Here is a 25947-nt window from a genome sequence, read left to right as displayed (position 1 = left end):
AAGGCCTTGATGGATTTTTCTCAAACGTGGTACACATGTCCACTTGGCCTTAAGAGTAAAGTGATAAAAATTTGGTGGTTGAAGGTCAAAGGTCAAGGTCACTGTGACCTCACAAAACATGTTTTGGGTTATAACTAAAGAATTTATATGCTAACAATGACAACATTTCACGTAAATGTCTAATAGATTTTAATGGTAAAGAGCTGATATCATAATGTGACATCATAATGTTCTGCAAAAAAACTTTTCTGGCCATAACTCAACATCATAACTCAGGAACAGATGTGAAGACATTCAATCAAATACTTAATTGACGTGTTTGTGTTAAACATCCATGCTTTCACAGATATGGATGTAAACTGTGAGTGGAATTTGACTGGTTCATGGAGGCCTACAACCACAAGGTGGTAATTCTAATTTTACACTATTTTATGGCTCAGTTTTAATGTGTTAAGCTCTGTCCCTATTCCACGTACTGACTGATAAAACTTCAAGAAATGTATGTACTGTTTTTTAATTAGGGGAAATGATGCAACGTGTAAAATTTGTCAGTAAAATTGCGACTTAAGAGTGCCACAGCCAATAATGAAAGCAAAAATGTATTTTGAAAGACTTCAACAGTACAATGACTTTTAATGTTTTGCAGTTGTGAGTCGTTGCTGCCTTGCATTGTGGGATAACTACATATATCAAGAGTGCAGTCAAAAATCAAACATCACTTAGATTGCATAGACTTTTAGAGTATAAATCTTGTCAGTTAAAGTGTGAACACACTACAGAGTCAAAACCTTCTTAGAGTTAGTGTGTAGTATGGGAAATAGCTCAGGACTGATGAGTCTCTCCTTCAGCTAGTGTTGGAAATAAACTGTATCCTTTATACAGTATATCCTGAACAATACAACAACTGTTATCTGTGTAATACTGGCAGTAGCACTACTCAGATACATTTAAAAAAAAATCCAGCTTAGTTTTCCGGTTAATAACGGTAAGTATTTGATCGCCATCTAATGGAAAAGGAGTCTTTAGTGAAAAACAGTGAGGTACAATGACCCATTGTCAGGGCTGTAACCAGGAATAAAACGTCCTGATCCTCCCAGACACCCAAAACAAGACGTCTTTTAAATATGTTTTTAATCTAAGCAATTTCTTGATCATGAACGCCAAGAATAAACTTATCTTGTGTTTGTTTTTTAAATAACCAGGCCATTGTTCCCTGAGTTGAAAAACTCCCCAGACCCAATAAAGTTAATAAATAAAATAAAATAAAACAGGACATGTTAACTGGATGTCTCATGGTCCTTATCACAAATAGTCTCTTTACCCACCAATACATTGCGACTGGCGTTACGCATAATGCTCATCTTGCCCTAAAAAGGCAAACAGTAGTTGTATTCAGCAGCAGTCCGGGGTCATGTTCGGTCACCAAGTGCAGACATCAAGTTAAGAGTCGGGTGGTACTTATAAATATATTAATACTCTCATTATATGCAAAGACGGGAGTTAATGACGATAATGTGGTGTATTATAAAAAAAAAATAAAGTCACGAGTTTTGTTGGTTAGAAGTTGGCAGCACTCCTCCCCTCTTCACGGCTCCACGCACAGCTCGAGCACCTCCCTCAACCCCCCCCCCTCAAAGGGGCGGATATGGATTTGCCCGCCGCGCTCTTGCGTCATCATATCCACAACCATACAGCAGCAGAGCTACAGTAGAGCTGCATCCCGGAAAAAGACAGGAGCCTCTTGTAGCAGCGGAGCTAGCTACCTCCGTGTGTGCTGTCACAAGGGTGAAGTGCCCGCAAAACTAACCGAAAAACACGTTTTTGTCCTCTCTCTTTGAAGGCCACGATAGGCTACGTAAACCGAAGCGACAGGGACTGACACGGACATGGCGACATCCAGCCCCTGTGTTGTGGTAAGATCTCCCCATTAACCAAAATGTGTAAGAGCTAGAAGGTGGTCGTAGGTTACCTCGTCATGCCCACTGGACTAACACGCTGTGTACGGGCCCCGCTGCGTCTGCTGAAAATGTAACACCTACTGTAGGTCGTTAGCTGTAAATGACCCCTCTGTGTTACCTGTATGCTCACCGTGGTAACACGTTTTTGTGTAATCAGCATAACGGTATTTTCTATGTAGCGTGGCCCGCGGCCATGGAGACAGTCAGACACACGCGCTCTTCACGTTTGGCGTACGTGACGCAGAAAACGCTTTTGGGTGTTCAAACCTAATGTGCGGGTTTCTGTCCTAAAGCAGTTGAGGGGCTTTATTTGTGTAATATGCAAGTGTAAGCAACAGCAAGCAGAGAGCAAGAAACGCACGAGCCGCAAGTAAGGGGGTGTGTTTGAGCTCGCGGGTCATAATTATGTATCTTAAGCAGTGTAAGGTATTATGTTACTGGTGTAATTGGCATAAAATACAGCTGATTGGCTCTACAAGTGTGTCCAAACATGACATTAAATCAGTTTAAGGCGTCATGTCTACGGTCATGACTGTAATGTTGTTTACAGGACCAGATGAACACACAGATAGAGCTTAAATGTGTCCCAAAGTGCCCCAAAGTGCAAGAAAGGACAAACAAAACGCACAGTTTGGTGTTTTTAAACCTCACTGGGAGCAAAAAAATGTGTGATCTCTGCAGTGCTTAGCTGATTGTTTGTGCATTTTCTTTCTGGAAAGATTTTCTCCAGTAATAGTTTTTCTTCGCATGCATTTTATAACAGTTTGAGTTACAGCTCAGAGTCCTCTCTGTGGGGTCTGTGTGCATTTGTGTAACACGTCTTATAGATCTTGACAGCCAGCCGCTGATGACCTCTATACTAGAATAAGTAAATAGATAACCAATGTGCTCTATTTTCCAGGTCACTCCCAGGAAGCCAGTGTTGACTCTGTTTTGCTGACAGTAAAATGAAGCTGCAGGCGTATTTTGCAAAAATTGAAAGCAGTGGTGGATGAAGTGCCTGAAAACCTCACTTGAGTAAAAGTACAGATTTCTTATCAGTAAATAAAGGCACCCATCAGAATGTTACTTGAGATAAAGTATTTGATATTTACTGTACTTAAGTACATTAGTATTGAAAGTAAAAGTACAAGTAAATGCTGTTAGTTAAAAAAGCAAGCGACCAGAATCTCAGAACTGAGGGTTATCAAGTTTATTCCATTGCAAGATGTGTAACACCTTAAAAATGGAGCCTACATTACACTTGAAGAAAAGCAAGGTTTCATTTAACAACTTAAAAGTTTTAAAGAACAACATTCAGTTTTTCCTTCCCTTCAGTTTCTGTCTGTCTGTTACTTCCTCCCGCCTTCCTTCCTCTATTACTTCCCTTTTTTTTTAGTGAGTTAGAAAGATGCTTAGGTTAAATGTTTCAGAGTAAAAGTGAAGGTTGACAGAACTTTAAAACCTCAAGTAAAAAAACAGATTGTCCCAAAGTGGAAGATTCTGTCTCACATTAATGTCACAAAGTCGTTCTACGAGTGTAACTGGAGTTTTGACCCACTGTATCACATTTTTGTCTCAAAGTTGTTCTACGAGTTCTGACCTGGATTTGGAAGTGTGTCACATTTGAAATGAAATTATCTGAATAGTGCAGTGTTGTCAGACGTGGACTAGAAATTAAAGGTCACCCCTCTGTTGACCTTAGATAACTTCATTGAGTTGTTTTTCGTGTTCTACTTTACACTTTATTTCTCAAATAACAGACAACAGGACCATGTCTAATACTGGAAAACACTCCTTCGGATAATGAAAACATGAGGACATCTGCTCAGTATCAGTCATTATTATTTGGAGTTGAATGGGTGTCGCCTTAACAGATGGGCATGTTTTTCCATTTTAACGGGCATAAGTGGAATTGCTTTGTTCTAGTTCAACCACACATGTGAGGACAGGCACTTTGCAATCCAGTGTTTAGTAAAGCTATCACAATTTGTTGACTTTGGAGGATCTAAACTCTGCACTGGTAAAAATACTTTTGAGTATGCTTTTGGTCACTCACATTATTCCCACAGCACCTCCGGCTCTCCACCAGCTGTCACATGATACCAGTTATGTTGTCTGGGTTCATGTGGCATGCAGTTAGAGAATTTATGGTTCACTCCTATCACCATTAACATCAGTCTGTTTACTTTCTGAAGTGTGCAGAATTAATGCTTGATCTCAGACTTTGTATTTTGTGGCAGAAAAACTATGCAGGCAGAAAAATATATGGAGGGAGACTATGGGAAAGTAGACCACCACTGACCTCATCCCCTCCCCTTGTACTACCCTGTATCAGATGAATGCCCCGTGTTCCATGTTAGGTAATACCACTGAGATTTTTTTAACCCCATTGTATCATGTTTTATTTCAGATCAGCGATGAGGAGCAGGGGTATGACCTGGACCTTTTCTGCATACCAAAACACTACGCCTCTGACCTGGAGAGGGTTTACATCCCACATGGACTTATCTTGGACAGGTGGGGTGCCATGTTTTTTATATGCACTTTGTGGTAGGATAGTGAAAATGTGATGAATTGTCGATATAACAAAGTTGGACACCATTTAGTATTTTTTTCCAGCAGCTTAAACTGTTCCTTTTAATTGTCAAGAACTTGTACTGCAGTCAGAGTATTTCATTCTTATCTTTGGGAGTGCTTTTAGAAATGACATCTGTGCCTGTTGACACTAACAGAAAGGAAATGGGAACTACTGCTGACTGAAGCAGAAAACTGAGCCGACTGTCCTCTCTCTCTCTTTGTCTCTCTGCCTCCCACGTGACCTCAGGACAGAGAGACTGGCCAGAGAGATCATGAAGGAAATGGGGGGGCACCACATCGTGGCCCTCTGTGTGCTCAAAGGGGGTTACAAGTTCTTTGCGGACCTGCTGGACTACATCAAGGCTCTGAACAGGAACAGTGACCGTTCCATCCCAATGACAGTGGACTTCATTCGCCTCAAGAGCTACTGTGTAATTTATCAGTTTTTGTTTTTCGTTTTTGTGTGTCAGCTGAGATGTACTGCACATTTTAAAAAAACAGTCACTTTGTATTACATTTTGTTAGCACCCGCTAAACAAAGAATACAATAACATGGAAAATTCTTGATAAATTGAAGTCATAGGGGTCCTCGTTTAGAAACAGCATCCATTCACAGACAGCCCTTCGTGACGGGGAACTAAACTGAATGAGAAACTTATACTATACTCTGTTCAAGGACAGACTCCATTGACAAAAACAGTATTTTCACCTCGCAGAGCAAGTGAGTTGCTGATCTACCACTGCCTTGGTCAGTCGGTTAGTTAGTTAGTGTTTATTGGTGTTTGAAAGGATTCTTTCAGATTCACAGTAATACAAAGTACCAATCGAGGCAGTGGTAGACCAGCAGTTCCCGTGTTCATTGTGGTAAGATATGTTTATATGCGTCCACACTGGCGATAGCTGTAGCTGGGAGCATAATGTTTTTGGGTTGTCCTTCCGTCCATCCGTCCATTCTTGTGAACGCGATACCTTAAGAACGCCTGTGGAGAATTTCTTCAGATTTGGCAGAAATGCTTACTTGAACTCAGTGATAAACTGGACAGTTTTTTATGGTCAGAGGTCAAGGTCACTGTGACCTTGTATCTGTCTCATTCTCGTGAATGCGATATTTCACAAACACCTTGAGGGAATTTTTCCAAATATGACATAAATGTCCACTTGGACTTAAGAATAAACTGATGAGATGTTGGTGGTCATAGGTCAAAAGTCAAGGTCAGTGTGGCCTCACAAAACATGTTTTTGGACAAAACTCAAGAATTCTTACTCTAATTATGACAAAACTTCACACAGATGTCTAATAGGATAAAATAATGAAGTGACATTTTACATCCAAAAGGTCAAAGATCAGCTTCACTGTGACATCATAATGTTTACAAGAACATTTATCTGGCCATTACTCAACGTCATATCTCAGGAACAGAAGGGGAGACATTTGGTCAGATACTGAACTTGGGTGTGCACCTTGAAACAGTGCTGATTGTATAGATCTTCTGTGCTGCCTGAAGAAAGATGTGTGTGAAGCCTCCATGTTTTCACAGACATGGGTGTAACTTTATAAAAAACTTGACTGGTGCGCAGAGGCATACAATATTCTAGTTTTCAATGGAGTCTGGCTTTGAAGAGAGCATAGATAAACTCAGTTCAGTTCCCCCTTGCAAAGGACTGTCTGTTTTGGAAGTACTGAGCATACGACTTGACACATGAGACTTGGATGATACTGCACGACTTCTATGAGAGTTTGTAAACAGATGTTCTTATATTGTTTTGCTTTTGTTAAATGTGGACCCCTATGTTTGCAATTCATCAAGAATTTTCACTGTTTTTGGATATTTGTTCACTGTGGAGGCATGTGAGAAAACAGTGTTATTCACAAATCCAAGGTAACACAGGGTGACTAATTGATATTCAAATGGTCATTTGGTGGGTGAAGTATTCCTTTAAGACACCATGTTGAGTTTTTCTTTTTACCACTAATAAGATTATAGTGCAATTTTGGTCACTGAACTATGCAGGGAAAGAAAGCATAAAGAGATGGTGTAATTAAGTGTGGCAGTCAAATCTGAAATGGTGGAAAACCATGTAAAAACGTGTTTAATTTGAGGATAATTCTCCTCACTGGTCCACACAGATGTGCTGTTTTGTGTGTCGCTATTTGTGTTTCCCCAGTGGAGCGGAAACTTAAGTGACAGATAAGTCACGTGCTTCATGTGCGTTGAGATTTATTCTATTAGTCTGTTTCCATTCTAATTTTTCGCATTTTAGTTTTAGTGATACAACCACTTTTCCACCTCCGCCAAGCCCGAAAGCTTTTTTTTGAATGTCTGGTGCTTCCACTCAGTGAATGGAAACACACCTAGTGTGAAACATAAAATGTGTTTCAATGAAAAACACCGACAGTCAAGATAACTTGACTGGATTTGTACATTTTGATGGATAACATCATGTATAATTTAATGTGCAACAAGTTTAGTTTGTGATGTTTTTAAGTTAACCACCATGTTTTCTTGTTTTGGTCCTTGATACACATTCTGCACCTGTAAAACATATAACGTGAGGTCTGTAACATGCCCACTTCACTCTTATCCCCACAGAACGACCAGTCGACAGGTGAAATCAAAGTCATTGGAGGAGATGACCTGTCTACACTGACAGGCAAGGTGAGAAGAAATGAGGGCAGCATGATTGTGACTAAACAATCTATGTTGACACCGTGATCAACATTAGTATTAATAATGTTAACTTAAAATTCTGTGAACTTAAAAATGAGACACAAATTTTACTGCTCTTGTTATCCATATCTTAATTTAAGTTGCCATTATTTTCAACATGAGCAGGCATTTTAAATTAATTGATAATCAGAGTATTTTTTTGAAACAAGTTTGTTGATTAGGTTATTAAAAATAATAATCATGACTGTGCAAACCCAGTGCTTTCACATATGTTTTAAGCTAACATGATTGTTTTCTTTTTACACAGAATGTCTTGATCGTCGAGGTATGTACTGATGTTTGCTTCTATAGTAAAGCAGACCACTTTTTATTTCAAGACCGCTAATACGAGCTTCTCCCATGCTGTCTTTCAAGGATATCATCGACACAGGGAAGACGATGAAGACATTATTGCAACTCCTCAAACAGTACAATCCCAAAATGGTTAAAGTAGCAAGGTAATTTGATCCCTTCATAAGCTTTCTGAGCACAATCTACTTTGTCTTGTGGAATTATGATCTTGTTTTTCTGACTGTTTCATAACAGTGGTGGTCTTCACTGACAAGCTATCTCAGACTGTTTCTTATCAGTCTTTTGTGCTGCTAGCAGTATTATGATTGATCAACTTGGTTTCTGTCCTTAGTTTGTTGGTGAAGAGAACACCAAGAAGTGTTGGCTATCGACCGGATTGTAAGTTTGAGATAATAAATGTTTGTAGACTATTTGTGAAGTGTATAGTGAGTATAATGTATGTTACACAATATAGCTTCTACAAAGTGTACTTTTTGAATACCTTCATTTAAGTGTAATTAGTGTACCACTACAAAGATAAGTAATTGATTTATTTGCCTGTTTGTTTCAGTTGTAGGATTTGAGGTGCCTGACAAATTTGTGGTGGGATACGCGCTAGACTACAATGAATACTTTAGAGATCTAAATGTAAGTATTTTAAATAGATAAAGAAACGTTCAGGGTTCCTACACAGTATGGAAAAATATGGAATTTGATTTTAGTAATTTCCAGGATAAGTATGCAGGTCAGAGCGAGCTTGATGTCGTCCAGAGTAAAAAGAGAAATATGGCTTGCAACTGCGCAGAGCTGCATCTACACCCGTACGTCAGAGCCTGCAAAACAGCTCTACCCCAAGTGCCTTATAATTGAACCAAATCCAGACATCCACACCCAAATTAGTTTGAAAGAAAATGCAGCATTAACTTTGAATTGCATATAAACATAGCATCACAAATGACCAAATATTAAGCTTGTCTGAACATGCACGAATTATGCAGCCATGTAGTTATTAGGAAATGAAATGGACTGTGTTTTCTGCTCAAGGAAACCATTATATCTGTGTTCTCTATCGTTTCCATGGACACAGTGAAAGAGCAACAGTTTGCTGTCAAAATTACATTATTTCACCTTTTTCAACTGATTTTTGGTTCTTATATATAAAAGAAACTAAAGAAAATGTGGGGGAAACAGTAATGAAATATTTTTTCAATATGTTAAGGAAAATGAAATGAATATATATCACACAGGTTAGTTTACTTTGTCTAAGGGCAGAGACGTTTGACATTGAAATGTTGTCCAACTTTCTGCGTAGAGGTGTGGACCGAACAGTGTTAATTGTTTTTATGAGCTAAAGTAGCTAGCTACAATCTGAAGGTAATTATTTGGCAACATAATAGCATACGTAGTCAGACTGTAACGTACATGTTAACAGGTGTATTTTTAAACAATTTATTTACTTATCTAGAAGATCACTCAGAGAGTACAGACCTCTGCCAAATGTCCTATCTTACAGTGTAAACAAAAGTGAAAAATAATTTGTCCACCGTGTGATTCGGATCCACTCTGAAATTGAATGGTTCTTCCTTGATCCATGCTACACCCTTCCACCAAGTTTCATGAAAATCAGGCCAGTAGCCTAACCAAAGACATCCCCTTGGCAAGGTTAATAAATGTCTAGCTATTTGTACTGGGATGTCAAGTACAGTCTGAAAAAAATCTACCGGGGAGTCTGGAAATTTCAGTCTGGAAAAGTAAGTCATTTTGAAATGAAAATGTGTGGGAACCCTGAACATTGTATGTAAAGTAGCTTATGTCTCATGCTCATTAGAGTTTGTATAACAGTTTGTACCTGTGTGTTTTTATCTAACTAGGACAACAAACATGCTGCAACACTCATCGATCCTTTTTCTGTTTCAGCATATCTGCGTCATTAGTGAAACAGGGAAGGAGAAGTACAAGGCATGAAGAGCACCTCGAAACAATTTTTAATGTATGGTTATATCTTTTACTTTTGCGGTCCATTTTATATTTTATTACTTCATATTTGTGTTGTAAAAATACTCAGCCTGCTCAGGGTCCCAGGGGATTCACTGTTGGAGTGATAATCCTGACACACACTCAGTTCAGCTTTTGAGAAGCCTTAGATTGAACAACGTCTGGGTTGAACAGCTTCACCTGAAATAAGCATAATGTTTTTGTGCCCCCACACTGATTAATTTTTTAAAGCAATGTTGTAATTTATTCAGAGCAATGCTGCTAGCTTTAAGTAGAATATCACAACTGTGGTGCCACAATATCTCTTTTATTGTAATTCTACTTTTACCTTGAGCTATCACAGCTCTCCTACGGGCACTCTTAAAGAGGATGTCAAATTTTCTTTTAATCTGTATGTATATTTTGGGACAAAACACATTTCTGTTTTACTTTGGTGTGTGATCAGAGTTTCTTCAGATACATTGTTGAGAACAGTAACACAAATGTCCTTAATTAAACACATGGATATGCTGAAGATGAAATATCCTTTTATTTATGAGTGTTAATGATGTTTTATGGTACACAAAGACATTGGCTGCATGGTGCTATGTTCAGAGATCTTGCTCATGCTGGAAAAGAAATATGTGCAGTTTACAGATGTGTTATCCAATTATGTTTTAAATAATTAATCTGTATTTACCTGTCAGACATAATTTAACCAGCTTATTTGTTTTTTTACATTTCTACTATATAAAATGCTCCCATTCAGTGGTGCCATCACTGTAAATCAGTGTCAATTGAATTTGACAATCCAGCTATTAAATGTTCACACCCATCCTGAGACTAGTGGACTTCACTACAAAGCTTTGTATACAATATAACATCAAAAACTTGGATTGCTAAAATCATCTCTGGCTTATAGATAGTGAAAATACTGGGAAATGCAGTAGTGATGCAGATAAGATTAAAAAAAAAAGTATTTGGTGATTTAATAAGTGTCACATCTAGGAGCTAACATCATTCCCAGTTTTCTAGTAAGAAAAGCTTACACATTTGACTGAAATAAATACTTGCTGAAGGCTATAATTCTTACACAACAAATGGTAATGCAAAACATATTTTTCTCACACTTTCATGTGTCCAATTATTATGAGCTTATTTGAAAGCAAGAAACCTTGAATAATTTAAATACATGTAAATGATTTATCATCTTATGTCTATTCAAACCTTTATAAATGCTTATATTTACTTGTTTTAATCTGATTAATATTGAATCAGCGCTTTGGTTTTTGGCACAAAGCTCTGGGATTGTAAGATTAAACCAAACACTGTAAATACTCTGAGTTGATTTTACTGGGGAAATACACCCTCATATGAGCAGTGGAGTGACTGGCTGCTGTAAATGATTTGGGGAAACAGTACATGTGCCAGATAAACCATACTTACAGCCTCCCGGAGTATCTGCACAGGGCCTCCTGCAAGCAAGATGCCAGGGGACAAGGTAAAAACAATAACTGGATTTGTCATATTAAAGTGTGATGACACATTTTACATTTCAGGTGGTGTAAGAGTTTATCCATGAAGCAAGGGATGCAGGTCGCCCCATTTCGCCTGAGCATGCCGGCAAATGAGGCGGTTTCATTGGACAGGGCTGCTAACGTTAAAAGGGGCGTGAAGTTTTCAGCTAGCGGCTAACCTAGCTCCTGTGAGACCATCAGGGATCTGCTTCATTCTTGGCGGCGCCCAGCAGAAACGAAAAACGAAATAGCAGAGCGAATAACATTTCCTGCACACACGGTTTAGTTTACTTCTGTACGCCGTGGAAACTATCAGGCTGACGGACAGGAACAGTTAGTTGGTGTAATGTTTACCCGGCCTCTCTGTGGACATGGCATTGTGGCTATCGGCGCAAATGCTAACTTAGCTAGTTAGCCTAGCAGGCTATGTAGCTGCGCTGTTAGCAGTGGCTAAAACAAGCTACACAACACTAGCTTGCATTAGCTAGAAGGTAAACTCGCGTCATGAGAATCTAAACAGCAGCGTCGTTAGATAAACGCAAACGTCACCTACGTTAGACTCGAGACGAACATTTTATTTTGCACTCAAAGTGAGCAGCTGGTCAGTTTGGCTAACGGTAGCTAATTTAGCGCGCTAACATGCAGTGGTAGGTGGGCTCAGTAGCCTTTCAGTCGTCACCCACTGCTGCCGTGCACCAGCAGACTAACGGGGCGGTAGCTATCAGTTACCGGGCATTGTGCGGTATGTAGCCATGGCATGCTAACACCATCCATCAGGAAAGTTTGTGACTGGTCATAACGTTACAGACAACGTTAGCACAGGCCAGTTCAGGCTGACAATACAGTCGTGATATGAAGGATTATAGAGATACTGTTGTTATGAGTGATAGCCAGTGTTAATTTGCTTCAACACCGGAGTTATATAGTCGACAGGGCCTTGCAGATTGCAGTGGGTCAACTACATTGCGTTAAGCTAGTTTGTCTCACGTCAGCCCAGTTGCCTGATTGATGATGTTTGTTGCAGATCATGTAAGTTAGTGAAGTTTGGAGAGCAACAATGTAACACCACTGAGCACGTTAACGTTAGCTATTTTAAGTTCATGAATTGGTGGCGGGCAGCGTTAGCTAGCAAAATGAACAATTCAGGAGTCCTGCCACAAGAAAAGATGGAGCTGGATCTGGAGATCCCATCTTCGTTAGTTCAGACCGATGGACACTTGAGACGATCCAACAGTGCACCCATGATAAATGGCTTAAGGTTTCTACAACATGTCATAGTTACACTCATTTACTGCATTGTGTTTCAGTTAATGTTTTTGCCCTGTTTCATACACACTGATGTAACTGCATTACTCTGACCTCATGGGTAGGAGACACATGACACATGTGAATTTGTCATTCCAGTGATAACTCCCAAGTGTTCCAGAGAGAGGTCCTGCGCAGCCGGAGAAATAGCACTACAGTTGTCAACAGGCCCAACATGGTACCATACTTTACATTAGACATGTTTACTTGAGTCATGTGTCTGAATCCTTCCATGTTGAATGTTGTCTTCTCCACATGTGTCCTTCTTTGCAGGTCCCTTCATCACCTATTCGCGTCCCCAGCACCAGACTTCACCAAATAAAACAAGTAAGAACAAGAAGTGTTGTTTTGGAAATGTTGAAGAGGAGCATGTCAGACCACTGTTTCCCTCTCAAGCCATAGGGAGTGATGGTGTCTAAAAAACATGCGAGAGTAACACTTTGTGGGGAGTCTACAGGGCCATCGATCTTACAGAATTGATCCATTGGTAGTATCAGACTCCAACAGAGGAAGTAGTTACTCTGAGGTGTCCAGTGGTTGAATTTGATTTCCATAAGTGAAATTAATAACACTAACGTTTTTAGCTTTTAAGATGAGATTAAGGGTGTACATTTGAGTCAGAATTAAGATTTACTGCAAAGGCATGAGATAGAATAATGTCTTGATATTACGTTTGAAATCTGTTAAGAATATATGCAATGCATAAAAGCTAAAATGACTTAAACTAAGACTTTCTAACCATTAACCATCTTGTGTGCTCTTGCAGGAAGAGGGAGTAGACGTGATGAACAGGGAGACTGCCCATGAGCGGTAAGCTGTGTATTTATGAATGGGATTGGTTGGTAAAGAGATCTGTTTGGTGCTTTGTTGTTGGTTAAATGCTAAAGCCATCAAAGTTATTCCTTGTTCTTTGTTTTTGTACACACAGGGAGGTTCAAGCTGCCATGCAAATGAGCCAGTCATGGGAAGAAAGCCTTAGTCTGGTAAAGAGTGACTCTTCATTACAGCTTATCCAACCCCTGTCACTGCTCATGACATGTTCTGTTGCCTGAATCCTTTAAAAGTCAACTTTATTTTGCCTTTCCACTGCATGTTTTGGCCCTGGGCCACTGTTGGCCTCTCTATTTCTGTAGAGTGGACAAGTACAAACATGCTAGATTAACAAAACATTTGGAGTTAACAGGGCCACCAGTCTTTCAAGGTCAGGCTGAGTTGGTAGTATAATACTCTGACACTCTATTTGAATGGTTTTTACTACTTCACTGCATTGTACTGTAGAGATATGATGTAAGATAACATGGTAGCTAATGTGTTTGGTAATCATGTGTTCTTAGAGTGACAATGACCTGGAGAAGTCTGCATCTTCGTCTCCAAAGCGCATCGACTTTGTGCCTGTGTCGCCTGCCCCATCCCCGACCAGAGGGATAGGGAAAAAGGTACATCTGACCTCAGTGTGTTTACATGCACATAACCTGATTATGCTGCGTATAAGCACATTAAGGTAGTAGTTAAAGCATTTTAATGGTTTGCGGTAACCTGATCTTCCTAACTACTTGAAATCAGATTCATTAATGGAGGTCTGTGTGGCATCCTGCAGGAAGCCGTTTAGTAGCAGCAGAACAACAAAACCTTTTTTCCTGTTGAGCTTTTTTGTAAATTTGTTTTCCTGCAGCTTGAAAAAAAAGACGTAAGTCTGTAAGTCGAGCCACATCAGTGATTCCAGTGATCCATTCCTTTTTATTTCCGTAATTTTTTGGATATAAAAAAAAAAAGTTTAAGTATGCCACAGTTAATCAGAAAGTTGTGAAGTGGGTTTTGCCTGCGTCATTTTAACCTTAATTTTTCTAAGGTAACTTCTGAAATATTCTAGCACAATAGGGAAGATAATTAGAGTATTGCCTTAATCTTTTTTAATCTTGTGCATCTTTCTCTTTCTTTCAAGAAGCAGTGTTTCTCTCCTTCACTACAAATACTTGTAAGCAGTAATGGCCTAACACCCAGCCCAATACCCAGCCCAACACGACGCTTCAGGTGAGCAACAAGCCTGTGATTAGTAACTGCAGTTAATAACCCTGTAATCTACTAGTGTTACTTTACTCCTGTGCTGAATCAAAGTCAGTTTGATTACCTTCTCAGTAACACCATTTGTCTCCTGTTTCACTGTAATTTCTCTTTGCCAGACATGGTAGAAAATAGTAGTTAGGAAGAGTTTCTGTCATGCACTTTGCAATAGTTTCATCAAACTTTCATCATTTAGTCTGAGAAGTCTACAGGTGACAGGTGTAACTGCTGATGGTTGCTGAAAGTGGCTGAGTTTCAAAATATACTGGTTTGACAAAGTTTGTTTTCTTTGCTCCTCAGCCGACGGAGTCAAAGCCCAATCAACTGCATCAGAGCCAGCATACTTGGGCCGATGAAACGCAAAGGTGAGGTACCCGACTCGTCTTAAAATTCTAAATGCTTCACTGAATGCTTTGAAAGTATTTTCATATTGTCTAAAGCCTTTTAAAATGTCTATTTTTTGTGGTATTCATAAGCCTCAGTTGGCTTGCTTAAGTTATTTTTAGGGATCCTCTTCAAACATTAAACCTATTTAAACCTCTTTAGATGTCTCTTGTTGAACAGTTTTATGATTCAGGTTTTTTATTCTAGTCAAGTGCTTTTCTTGGACTCTGCTAATAAGTTCACACAATTCTCTTCTCTTTTTGATTTTGTTGCATTCACATTGTACTTTAAAGATTTAACAACTGCCTGCACTGGCTCTGGTAATAAGCTAATGAGATCTGAAATTAAAATGATGAAATAAAACACACTCATCCAACTGTCCCTTTTAGAGCAACAACAGACATGTGTATTGAGATTTATAAATGTCAGGTTCCTTTTTCTGCAGGTGAGATGGAGACAGAGAGTCAGCCCAAGAGGCTCTTCCAGGGTACCACCACCATGCTGTCCTCTGATGTCTCCAACCTGTCAGACCTCAGTTCCTGGTAAGACTTTGTGGATCAACAAAAATATCAGAACAACTGATCAAAATTACACAGTTGAGAATATTCAGTCAACTTATTCAGGTTTAGGGTACTGAAGCAAGGTGAGATTGTGAGGGCAGTGAGCAGTGGTTTATCATGATCTGTTAAAAACATTTGCATAGTGTTCAAGTTATTGACTCAAATTGGAGATATGAAACTGTGGGAAAATGTTCAAAATGCTTTGTATTTTCACCCGGTAATAAACATCAGCACACAGTATTTCATATACAGGCATGACATGTGCTCAGACAAAACTGCATCACTGAATGGTCGGGTAAACCAATTATGAAATTCTGGGCCGATACAGATACCAATGTTTAAGGTAACAATTTGACCGATACCAATTTATTATTTTGTTTTTGTTAATTTTGTTTTTATTGTTGTTTTAAAGTTTTTTTCTTGTTGTCCCCCTTTTGTGCTAGGGAAACAAAGAAATCTTCATTATTTTAAAAAAAAAAGAACACTAAACTGTTTTTAAGTCATTCAGTCAACGCTATTTTTGAATGAGCACAAATTCAATAATACAACTTTAAAAGATGATTTTTTTTTTTTTTTTTAAAGAACCGCTTGAAAAGTTTTTCAAAGTATATAATACATCTTAATTCCCTCACTGAAATCTGTTTTATATTGCTGTTAAAACATCAACACATTTCTCCTTCAAACAGCTGTATTTGATTGCGGTTCTCACCAAAACTACATTTTACAAAATTACATTTGAACAAGTCATGATAATTTAGTATTTGCCTTCACCCAATGATAATTTTTACTGAATATAGCTTGAATGCATCAGAGTTTAACTCTGCAACCTAGCAGCTGGTGACCAAACCGCTAACATTAACAAGCACTTAACACACAGCTTTAGTCTCAAGCCCTGCTTTTTCTGCCCAAGCAGAATTTATGTGACACAACAGGAAAGCATCAGCCACTGCCATTGAATGTCAGGACTCTGTGACTGTTAAGCATATTTTTTTTTGTTTTACAAGGTAATGTTCTCATATCAAAAAGGAAAAAAAATCACAGTAAATGGGCTCTGAGATTTTCATTAGCGCCTTCCCTCACAGTAAAAATTTAGACTGTAATATGTTTGCCACAGTTAGCCTGCTGTCTTGCTGAGCTTGCCTTTTTCTTTCAGTCACTCTCCAGATTTGCTGGATGGCAGCCTCAGCAGCATCGGCTCCTCCACAGACTCGCCAGGCAAAATGGAGGGAGTGTCGCCCTCGTCATCCAGCAACTCGCCCTTTGCTTCCCTCCAGGATTTGTCCCCAAAGTAAGCACGGGATAGCAAGAGACACTGTAACGGACTGGCGCCAAAAGCATCTCTCCAGGGAACAAGTTTCCTTCTCAGACCCTCCATCTCACCATCGCCTAGATTTAGTCCAAGTGGAATTTTCCACTTATGTTATTGAGCGGCAGTCATGGCTACACTGTGGAGGGTCTAGATGTGTTTGAAGTAAGGAAACTAAAGCCATGGATGAGTTTTAGCATAGAAGGAGTAAGCCTAGTGAAACTAGGAATGACTGAAGACACTGTGAGCACCAGCTGCTAGTAGAGGATTTGGATGGTGCTTGGCTTCATAGTGATATTGTGTTCATAAGTGGCTATATGCTTCTGTCCTACCAGTTCCCCTCACTGGAGAGAGACATTGAGCACTGGACAAAGAAATGACTATTTGGATGTGTACATTTTCCCTGTTTTCGTGCTGGAAAACTTCTGTCCACATGCCTTTGTATGTACACAGTCTGCAGATTTTGTAAGAAAATATTTAACTTATTGTTTTCCGGCTTTGTTTGTATTTATGTACATAGTAACCTTGTCAGATGTCGTACATAGTTTTAAGTTTTGGCTGTGAGGTGAATGTGGGCACAGGTCTTCAACAGCATATGTTTTCTTTGTAAACGAACATAAACTACTTGTGGGTTACACCTATGGAGATTTTCTTAATATTTTTATGCTATGGGCTTTGAACTGTGGTGATTCTTTTTTTTTTCTTCCAAGTTTGGCTTTTATGCCCCATTCCCCATCACTTGCTGCATCTTTAATTGCCTAGTGTGAGCAATTAATGCACCTAGCAGTTAACTGGATGAAGTGAGATGGTCATCACTGTTGGGCGTTGAACACTAAATGTTCCTCTGTATCCTGTGTTTTTGTCAGGATGTTTTTGTAGATACGCAGAAATTATTCCGTTTTCTTTCTAATGGGGAAATGGTGTTATTTATGATGTTAAAAAAAAAAAAAGTTTATTATAAGAATTGGATGGTGATAGGTTTCTATCCCCAGTAAAACCGTTCGTATTGTCATTCACACCAAATCAACTGACTGCTGGAACGTGCAGCAAAAACAACATGGCACCGTCACATTGTGAGTAAAGAGACTGCTGTTTCTGCTGTGGTTACTTTTTTAAAATAGCTTTTTGCACAGGATGCTCAGTTCTGTGATGTTTCAGCCTGTGTGTAAAGCAGAGAAGAAGTGAAACTTGATGTTTTCTTCAGACAACATTTATGAAATACAGCATATAGAGGTTTCACCTGTACTGTGATTTTTTTTTTTTTTTTTTTTTTTTGCGCACCTAAATTTGCTCTCAAATGTCCTGGCTCTTAGTGTCCATAGCTCCTGTGTAACGTAAACATCTGAAGAGGGTTATGCTGTATGAGTTAAAGGCTAACTCTGTAACCTTTAATGTGTATGTACAAAAGAAAGTGATTGTAAATCATTTTATGGAAGTGTGCCCTTTAATTTATAGAAGAGAGTGGGTGCAGTTTTTTGACTGAATGTCTTTTTCCTTTTATACAGATAAGACAATGGAAAAAGCAGTCAGCTTGCCCTGCTGTTAACAAGATATTTTTCCAAGATTTTTTTTCTCAGTCATCTAATGAAGTGTTCAGGGCATGACTTTGGCAAATAATCTTATACCATTGTAAGACTGCAATGAAAAGGCTGTAATCTGCCAAGCTGGCTCACACCTCGCCTATGCTTGTGTCTTTTGTGATTGCAATCGTAGCGAACATCAGGACTAAATAAATTATTTCTTTATTATGTGTGTATAGCTGTTTTAAATATGTCAAGATCATGTCATTATGATCATTGTTCATGAGTTACTCTCTATTTTTGGTGGATAAAGGTTAAGTAAGGATGATATGGCACTCAGCTTGTGGTTGACAGGTGTAGTTTGGTAGAGCGAAAATACTTCCTACATGAAACTGCTCACAACAAAGTCTGTGGATTATCTTGAGTAACCGGGTTATGAGTTCTGGAAAGAGACATTTGGCACTTTGAGCACAGCCAAGTGCCATCTAGTTCATTATATTGGAGAAGGCAGACATCTCTGCAGCTGATATCTCAAACACTCAGCGACTCACACCAAAACAATCTAGACTGATAAATAGCAATGCTGGATTTTCTGTACTATGAAGCTGGTTCTCACTTTACCAGGATAAAGCTTTGTGGTAACTTATGTTTAACAGCTAACCTGCTGCGGAGCAAGTTAACTTCAGAGTATCAGATCACAGCCTTTCAATACCCCGACCTCTGACCAATCAGATCACTAAAGAAAAAAGGAACCATGAACGAAAGTCTGGAGTCTCAGGTAAAAACAAAACAAAACAGGGTAAACTATATATTGTTAGAAGCCAGTAGTAATAGTAGGTCATTTCATTGATTCAGAGGTCTATCACCACTGGTTTTAAAACCATTGTTCATTTACAACACTTGACATGATTTTAGCAGAATTTTATTTGAGTCTGCAGCGATAGCGTTGCTGTTTTACACTCTGATAACATAACTGCAGCTCAAAATAGCATGAGACACCTGTGTGACTAAAACTAGTAAAAAAAAATATAATCCATACATTTTAAAATGTCTCCAGTTATTACAAATGCAACATTTTGGTCAAACAGACATCATCAGTCATTAACTACTTTCCCACTTGTTACTTCAGCAGCAGTAACAGTCTGACATAACTTTGAAGTGTTTTATGTGACATACTTGAAGTAGTTTCATCATCAGATAACTAAATAACAAAAAACACTCTGAACTAATGTCCCATATAGGCCTAGTGATACCTAAACATAATTTAAGTCTCGACTGACAGTAACTTTATGGATAGTATTTTTTATATTTCTACATTTCTGTTATAAAATGGGATTGTAGAGTATCCTCTACATCCCACGCCATTGACATTTGACTGTAGTTGTTAACACTTTGACTGAACTGGTTGATAACCAGCTTTGTAGTACAGGTTATCCAGACGGCCAGTGTCAAGGTTAGTCAAACCAGATAACAGACAGATAGCCTGGGTAAGATGAAGTTGCTTCATGGTACAGGCCTCTGTTAATGAACAGTTATCGTCATCAATACAAAGCTAACAGAGGCCTTATGACCAAGTAATGTGCGCTAAACCTCACTGACCTAGCGTGTTATGCACATTAACTAACCTAATCTATAAACATCATACCAGACATCTGTATTGAGTCTTTTATTAAACGTTTGATGGAGCATTGATATAGTACTGCGAACAAACCATTGTCTTCAAAAAAAGATCTTTCCTTTGGTGACATGTAAAAGTACCTTACTGCTGGAAAAAACAAATACTCCTCCAGATAAGGTATCCACACATGCAAAAAACTGCATTTAGTCCTCAGAGCCTACACTAAAAATGCTTTGAAACATCAATATAATGATGGTTACAGGTGAATACCATAACAAAACTTTAATGGCTTTATATACATGTGTAATGTTTGCATGTCGATTCCTTCACACTCAAGTTAACCATATTCTGTTACATAATGGCAATAAAAATACAGACACAGGAAATATGAGGTCAAACACTTTATAAATGGCCTCATGTTTCTTCACAGGCCCTGCTCAGGGACAGCTCTTCTCACACTACCATTCCTTTGACCTATGCGCCCGAGGTCTCCGCTGTTTGCGTCAGTTCAGTATTGTGTCAGTTTACGTATTAACACAAACGTGTGGATTTGAAAACAAGTATCCTAAAATGTATTTTTCAGGGGGACGAGGTGAACTGAGTAAGTACCACGTTCCTCTGCTGTCAGCTGTACTCATTTAAGTGTCGCAGTGCCTCTGGTGTGAGGATGTTCTCGTCGTCCTTTAGGTCATTTCGCCTCCTCCTCTTGGCTCACGGCACTTCATGTGCGCAGTATGACCATCGTAAGAAGACCTAAAATACAACAAGACACAGAACAGGATATTGAACAACAGCGGTGTAGTTCACATTTAGTTTTTCAACATACATTCTGTCTTTGCCTATCAGACAGGTTTGTGTTACTTACCGAGAACATAAGCAGCTACAAGTTTCTTGTTAACACTTAAGTGGAGGTAGACAGGCACAGTAGATTCTTGCTCCCCCAGGGTCGGGAGCATCAGGGCGGCCATACACACCAGCCCAAGCAGCACCGTCAGCAGACTGGGGCCTCCAGCAACAGGACGGCTCTCTGTCAGGTGCACACAGATGCACACACTGCCATCAGATGCATCACTCAGAATGGTTGACAATATATTTTAAAGGATGTGAACAAAGCCCATGAAAAAAGCAAAACCAACAATGCATTAGATTGTCTTTCAATACTTGCCAGTCTGTCTCTGGCTTATTAATAAATACATTAATCTGTAATAATGGGTCAACAGCCTGATTTACCAGTTACTAAGTTGTTATTTATGCATTACTAAAATCAAAGCAGTTGCACCATGGAGACAAGTGGCTCCTGTCAGCCAGAGAGCTAATGTGCATGGTAACCATGACGAGGGAACTTATGCCCCAAGTAGTCATGGTGCAACCAGCTTTAGTAGCTGATTTAGTGACAAACAAACTAATACTTATTGAGTCTTTTTTTTTTTAAACAGCAGGGCACTGTAGTTTTTAGCAAGCATTACTCAACCTGGAATAAATAGTGTATCTGTTGGAGACTATTTTATAGCGCAGATTTGGTGCTCTACTTAGTATTTACAACAGCAGGATGGTGTATGTGGGAATGACTCAAAATAAACTTTAGTGTGTGTTCATGGTAATGCAGGAGGATGTTACCCAGTGCGAAGGTGTGGTTCACTGATGAGGAGGCTGAGGGGAATAATATCTATCAGGCTTTGGATACACAGACAGTACTTGTTGGTAGGATCAATTCATTGTAGGTGTATGTAGGTTTTTATCCTTTAACACATTTTCTGCAGGTGCTGGTACAAGTGACCACTCTGCCACCTCAGCATTTGTGTGTTTGTTAAAGCAGTTACAGCAGCACATGCATAAAATGAAGATTCATGTTATCTTGAACACATTAAGGCTTTGATTTGTACTACTGGTTTGAATGCAGAAAAATTAAGCTATGATTGTGTGAAAAGATGTAACTATGTGTGCGATAGTCTGAACAGTAAGCAGGTTCACATGGTATCAGCAATACAGAACAGACACCTACCTTGCTGCAAGATCAAATGCCAAAATTACAACCTGTATGTTATTCTTGTCATACTATGTCTGTGAGACCAATATCTTTTTTAAACTAGATAAGACAGATAAGCAGATAGCTACTAAACATATCCCCAGTAAATGGTATTAAGTTCCTGAATTTGAGTTTATGAGCATTTGGCTCCATCTAGTGGTGAGACCACAGAGCAGTCCTTCATCCTACCTGTCTGAAATGCAGTCTGTTCAAAAAACTCGCTGTCTGCGAACTGCTCTTTGATTCTGCGTTCCTCATCTTGGGGCCGGGGGCTGGGCGGCTCCTGTGAGGCAGAGGGACGGAGCGTGGCCGTCACCTCTTTGCGACCCAGAGCTTTCCGCTGACTCTGCTCCGACACCTGCAGTCGGAACTTGTCGTACACCCCATAATGGCATGCACGCACATCCCGGTGTCTGATTACTCTGTGTGGGCACAGAAATTAAGACAGGCTACTTACTTCACCAGATGGGCAGGTCAGCTGTATAAACAACCATCTGGCTCAAAACATACAGTCAACACTGCCCAACAAACATAAAAGTTAATGTTTAGTAAACAATGATAACACAGATGGAAAACCACAGGGAACAACAAGCTTGTAGATAAGAAATGTAGTCCCTTTATTGTTTTATCACTACATGAAAAAAGACAGACTCACATGTCAACACAACACTGTGGTTTAACAGCTCCGGTGGCATCCACCACAGTGTACTTGTTTGGCGCTGTGCACAGCACTGATAACAAGAAAAAAGAAAAGTTTATCTAAATAACCTGGAGTGTGTGACACAAATAATACATCATACACAGAATCCCAAATGGATTGTTTTGGTTTGGACCGACTCTGCCGACTGACCTTTAAACTTGAGGGCGAACTCATAGGGGTTGTAGAGGGTGAGCACCTGCTTGTGAGACGTCTGCTCATCTGCGTAGAAGACGAGCTCAGTGGGGAACACGAACACGGGAAGGCTTCCTTCCACCAGCTCAGGCTGTCGATGCTGCTGCTGCATTGGCTCCAGCTGAGCTCTTCCCCTTCCCCGTCCACGGTCTGCCTGGGCCCCCCACCCTTCTCTCCACAAACTCTCAAGCTGTGTAGAATCCCTTCAGGTGAAAACGGCACTTCCCACTCTCATCGCCTCAGGGCCATGACTTGGGACTGTGAAGAGACACAATAAGAGGCAGTGGTATAATACTCAAATACATTTTAAGACACTCATTTTTTATTAAGCTACATGTCATGAGAAAATGTTGCATTTATGAGTCCAAAAGCTGCTGTTTTTCATTACTTTGTACTTAAACATTGTGCATGTGACAAATACAATAAAGCTCATATGGTGCACTACCAAAAATTCAACCACAGCACAACTGATACTGGACTTTTGAGGCCAAGGCCAACGTCAATAATTGAGAGTTAATAAAAATCAAATAACAGTATATTGATTATGCTAATGGCCATAAACAAAATACGTCATCATTTCACTAATGCAATTTCTTGAGACTTACAGGCATATATACTGCATATATACATATATACTTTGATCTGAGAAGGGCCACTTATCAAAGCTGTACGCTATAAACTAACTTTAAATGCAGGATTTCATGGGGAGATAAAGGGATGAAGGCAGAGCAGGGCAATAACAGAGGGTCGAAGCAATTTAGTTCAAGTTTAAATAACTTAAGTTGAACAAAGCAAACAGTGTTAGGTACACGCCATGTGGCTGGTCACGTGCCCTTGAATGTTTACATGGTTACAAGGAACCACTCGTTGTGTCGCAACACTTTGCTCTCCATGTACCCATAAACATTACGATTGGTTTAATATAACGGCAGCAGCGAAGCGTGTTAGTTGGGTTTTTATTACTGAGATATATATTTTATGATTAAATATCGTGCCATCTTTGTGTGTCGGTGTCGTGTAAGCTTAAAATGTAAGCTACCTTTAAAGTGCACTGTAATGGTCGGTGACAACGTAAACAGACACAAGAAATTAGATATTTGTGCCAATATGTTGGTTGTATATTAAGCAACAGTGACATTTAAAGAAAATTCAACCATATTTTTGGCTACTCTCTGACTGAACCCCACAGTATGACCGCATTAACACACTGTGACACTGTAATAACACATCGTTATGGTGTAATGCTAACGCTGTACAATAGTGTTAGCGTTAGCCGGCTAGGAAACCCCCAGATGTTAGCTGATAGCCACTTATCGCTGTCTACGCGCAGTGTCATTACAGGAAATAAAACACATAGCCGTTTTATTTGAAGACAACACACAGAGTGAGACTTTACCTTGTTGTCAGCACACGGGTCCGTGTAACGTCGGTGCTATCACCTCGGTTTGTGCCTCTGATCCCACCCCGTTGTTGTTTCTCTTCAGCCCTTTTTTCTTTGTCAATAATATACTGCAGACCTCGCGGTGCATGCCGGGACGGCGGAGGGCGAGAGAGTGCGTGCAAGACGTCAACAAAGCCGACGTAAAAAGCTCCAAGCAAGGAGTGAGATGTGTGGTAATAACTTCAAGACGTTGCTTGTGTAAAGCATGTAGGCGTGTCATAAAGGCCCTAAAGCACAACAAATCACTTATATCTGCGGAATACTGTGAGATATTAACTGAACTAGAATAATAAGCCTGTTAAAGTATAAAGAAGCTAAACATTGTGACAGACAGCTACTTCCACTATGGACTGAAGCGAATTGATTTTCGAAGTGTTTCACCCCGAGTATCCTTAAAGAATATAATTGTCTGCCAAGCTAGGCATAAAATAAAAGCCTCAACTCTACATTCAGAGTCAGTTGATGTTGAATCCGAAAAACTAGATTTCCCCTCCATGCAACCTACTTTTCATTCGCAGCAAACACAGAAAAACAAATGCAAGTGTTACACAAAACACGCAGCATACTGTGGACAAACCTGTCCAGGAGAGATAAGGCCTTCATCTGCAGGTAGGCATTGTGTCTGGGGTTGGCCACTGTGACCTTCCACTAACCTTTAAATCCAAGAGATAATTTATTCTAATCTCTTTTAATATAAAGTCTGAGTCTATAATAAACACAAGCTTGTGGCCATTTGTAATTTAATGATAGGGCGTTTGATTAAGTGTTAAAAAGACGGATCAAGAATGCCCTTATTGTAAGTGATGCTGCCCTCAAATGCTGTCGGATTTATTGCTATCATTTGATGGTGTAAGAGGCTTGATTGTGAAAGCTGACCTTTTCGCTGTTATATTTCTATCATAACATGTTTTTGGGGTCTGTTTGAATATTTCTATTTGCGTTCGTTCTGTCTCTGCACAGTTTTAAACCTTAATGTGAATTATTCCTCAATTTTGCTGTTACAGTACCCCATTAATATAGGCTATATCATAAGTATGGCACTAAACAGTCCAAATAAGAGACTGATCGTTAGTTGGGAGGGGGAGGGGTGGTGCAAAAAAAGGGAGGCATGTCAAATTTTTTTTTTTTAGCACTGGGGAGGGACTTATCTTTTTATATTTTGGCTTAGGGGAGGGGCTTACAAAGGTAAATGGTTGCATTTGGTATTTATATTACCACAGATATTTTTTAAAGGGATGGTCCCTGGACACATCACGTGCCATGAATGCTTCTGTCAAACAAACAAAAAAAAAATCAGCTTAAAATAGTGATAATCAAAATTCCTTTATTCTACATCTCATTTAATATTTGGCCCAAAATAAGCCATTTGCACTAACTAATCAGCATGCCTGATGAGTTTAATTCCAGGATTTCATCATCAAAAACATTTTAACTCTCAAACATCAAACGATACTTAAAAATCTAATAACTAATTTATGGTGGAGGGAGGGTCAGACATTTTCCGCCAGTTACTCAGGGAGGCTCAAGGAAAAATATTTGCAGCTTTAGGGAAGATCAAAAAAACAAAAAAAAACAAAAAAAAAAAAACAGGAAGTCACCCTCAACTTCCCACCCCCTTTCCTCTGACAAGTACAGAACAGAAAGAACAGTCCCAAAATATTTTGTTGTCTTGGTTAGGCCATGGAACTGCACGTGGTCTTGTTATGTTGTGTTGGAGAGGCGGAAAGACGAACCTTATGAGGTGCCTTGAACGCAGCATGAGAGTGACAGGAGGGAGAAAGAGAGAGAGATTGGATCTGAGAAAGAGAGAGGCAGTGTGTGTGTGTG

At 39.4% G+C, this 25947-nt stretch overlaps 3 protein-coding genes and 1 non-coding gene across 6 annotated transcripts; 3 read left to right on the top strand and 1 right to left on the bottom strand.

The window, feature by feature from the left end:
• Window positions 1–1670: 1670 nt before the first annotated feature.
• On the top strand, window positions 1671–9622 carry hprt1 (hypoxanthine phosphoribosyltransferase 1). Its single transcript, XM_049585302.1, has 9 exons — window positions 1671–1913; window positions 4351–4457; window positions 4765–4948; window positions 7109–7174; window positions 7494–7511; window positions 7601–7683; window positions 7869–7915; window positions 8088–8164; window positions 9434–9622. The coding sequence occupies exons 1-9, from the start codon at window positions 1887–1889 to the stop codon at window positions 9479–9481; spliced, it is 657 nt and encodes a 218-aa protein (XP_049441259.1). The 5' UTR covers window positions 1671–1886; the 3' UTR covers window positions 9482–9622.
• A 1229-nt stretch (window positions 9623–10851) lies between these two features.
• On the top strand, window positions 10852–18373 carry pabir2 (PABIR family member 2). 3 transcript variants are annotated; one of them, XM_049585301.1, is made up of 10 exons: window positions 10852–10991; window positions 12412–12490; window positions 12586–12639; window positions 13079–13122; window positions 13241–13295; window positions 13647–13748; window positions 14255–14343; window positions 14674–14743; window positions 15208–15299; window positions 16471–18373. In XM_049585301.1, the coding sequence occupies exons 2-10, from the start codon at window positions 12488–12490 to the stop codon at window positions 16607–16609; spliced, it is 648 nt and encodes a 215-aa protein (XP_049441258.1). In that variant the 5' UTR covers window positions 10852–10991; window positions 12412–12487; the 3' UTR covers window positions 16610–18373. The 3 variants fall into 3 exon arrangements, with proteins under 3 accessions (XP_049441258.1, XP_049441256.1, XP_049441257.1); XM_049585299.1 differs by lacking the exon at window positions 10852–10991 and adding an exon at window positions 11149–12265; XM_049585300.1 differs by lacking the exon at window positions 10852–10991 and adding an exon at window positions 11151–12265 and having other exon boundaries at window positions 14258–14343.
• LOC125895090 (small nucleolar RNA U109) lies at window positions 13399–13549 on the top strand. The gene has a single exon (XR_007450149.1). It is a non-coding gene; the product is annotated as a small nucleolar RNA U109 (small nucleolar RNA).
• Window positions 18374–19794: 1421 nt separating the features above from the next.
• mospd1 (motile sperm domain containing 1) lies at window positions 19795–24282 on the bottom strand. The gene is made up of 6 exons (XM_049585303.1): window positions 24076–24282; window positions 22638–22937; window positions 22443–22518; window positions 21977–22209; window positions 20627–20788; window positions 19795–20514 (listed from the first exon to the last, which is right to left on the bottom strand). Exons 2-6 carry the CDS (start codon window positions 22789–22791, stop codon window positions 20483–20485), a joined length of 657 nt encoding a protein of 218 aa, XP_049441260.1. The 5' UTR covers window positions 22792–22937; window positions 24076–24282; the 3' UTR covers window positions 19795–20482.
• Between the last annotated feature and the right edge of the window lie 1665 nt (window positions 24283–25947).

This window comes from Epinephelus fuscoguttatus, linkage group LG9, assembly GCF_011397635.1.
Source record: "Epinephelus fuscoguttatus linkage group LG9, E.fuscoguttatus.final_Chr_v1".
In the NCBI taxonomy this organism is placed as follows: domain Eukaryota; kingdom Metazoa; phylum Chordata; class Actinopteri; order Perciformes; family Serranidae; genus Epinephelus; species Epinephelus fuscoguttatus.
Note: the sequence above shows the minus strand (reverse complement) of the source record. Positions and strands in the feature narration are given on the sequence as shown.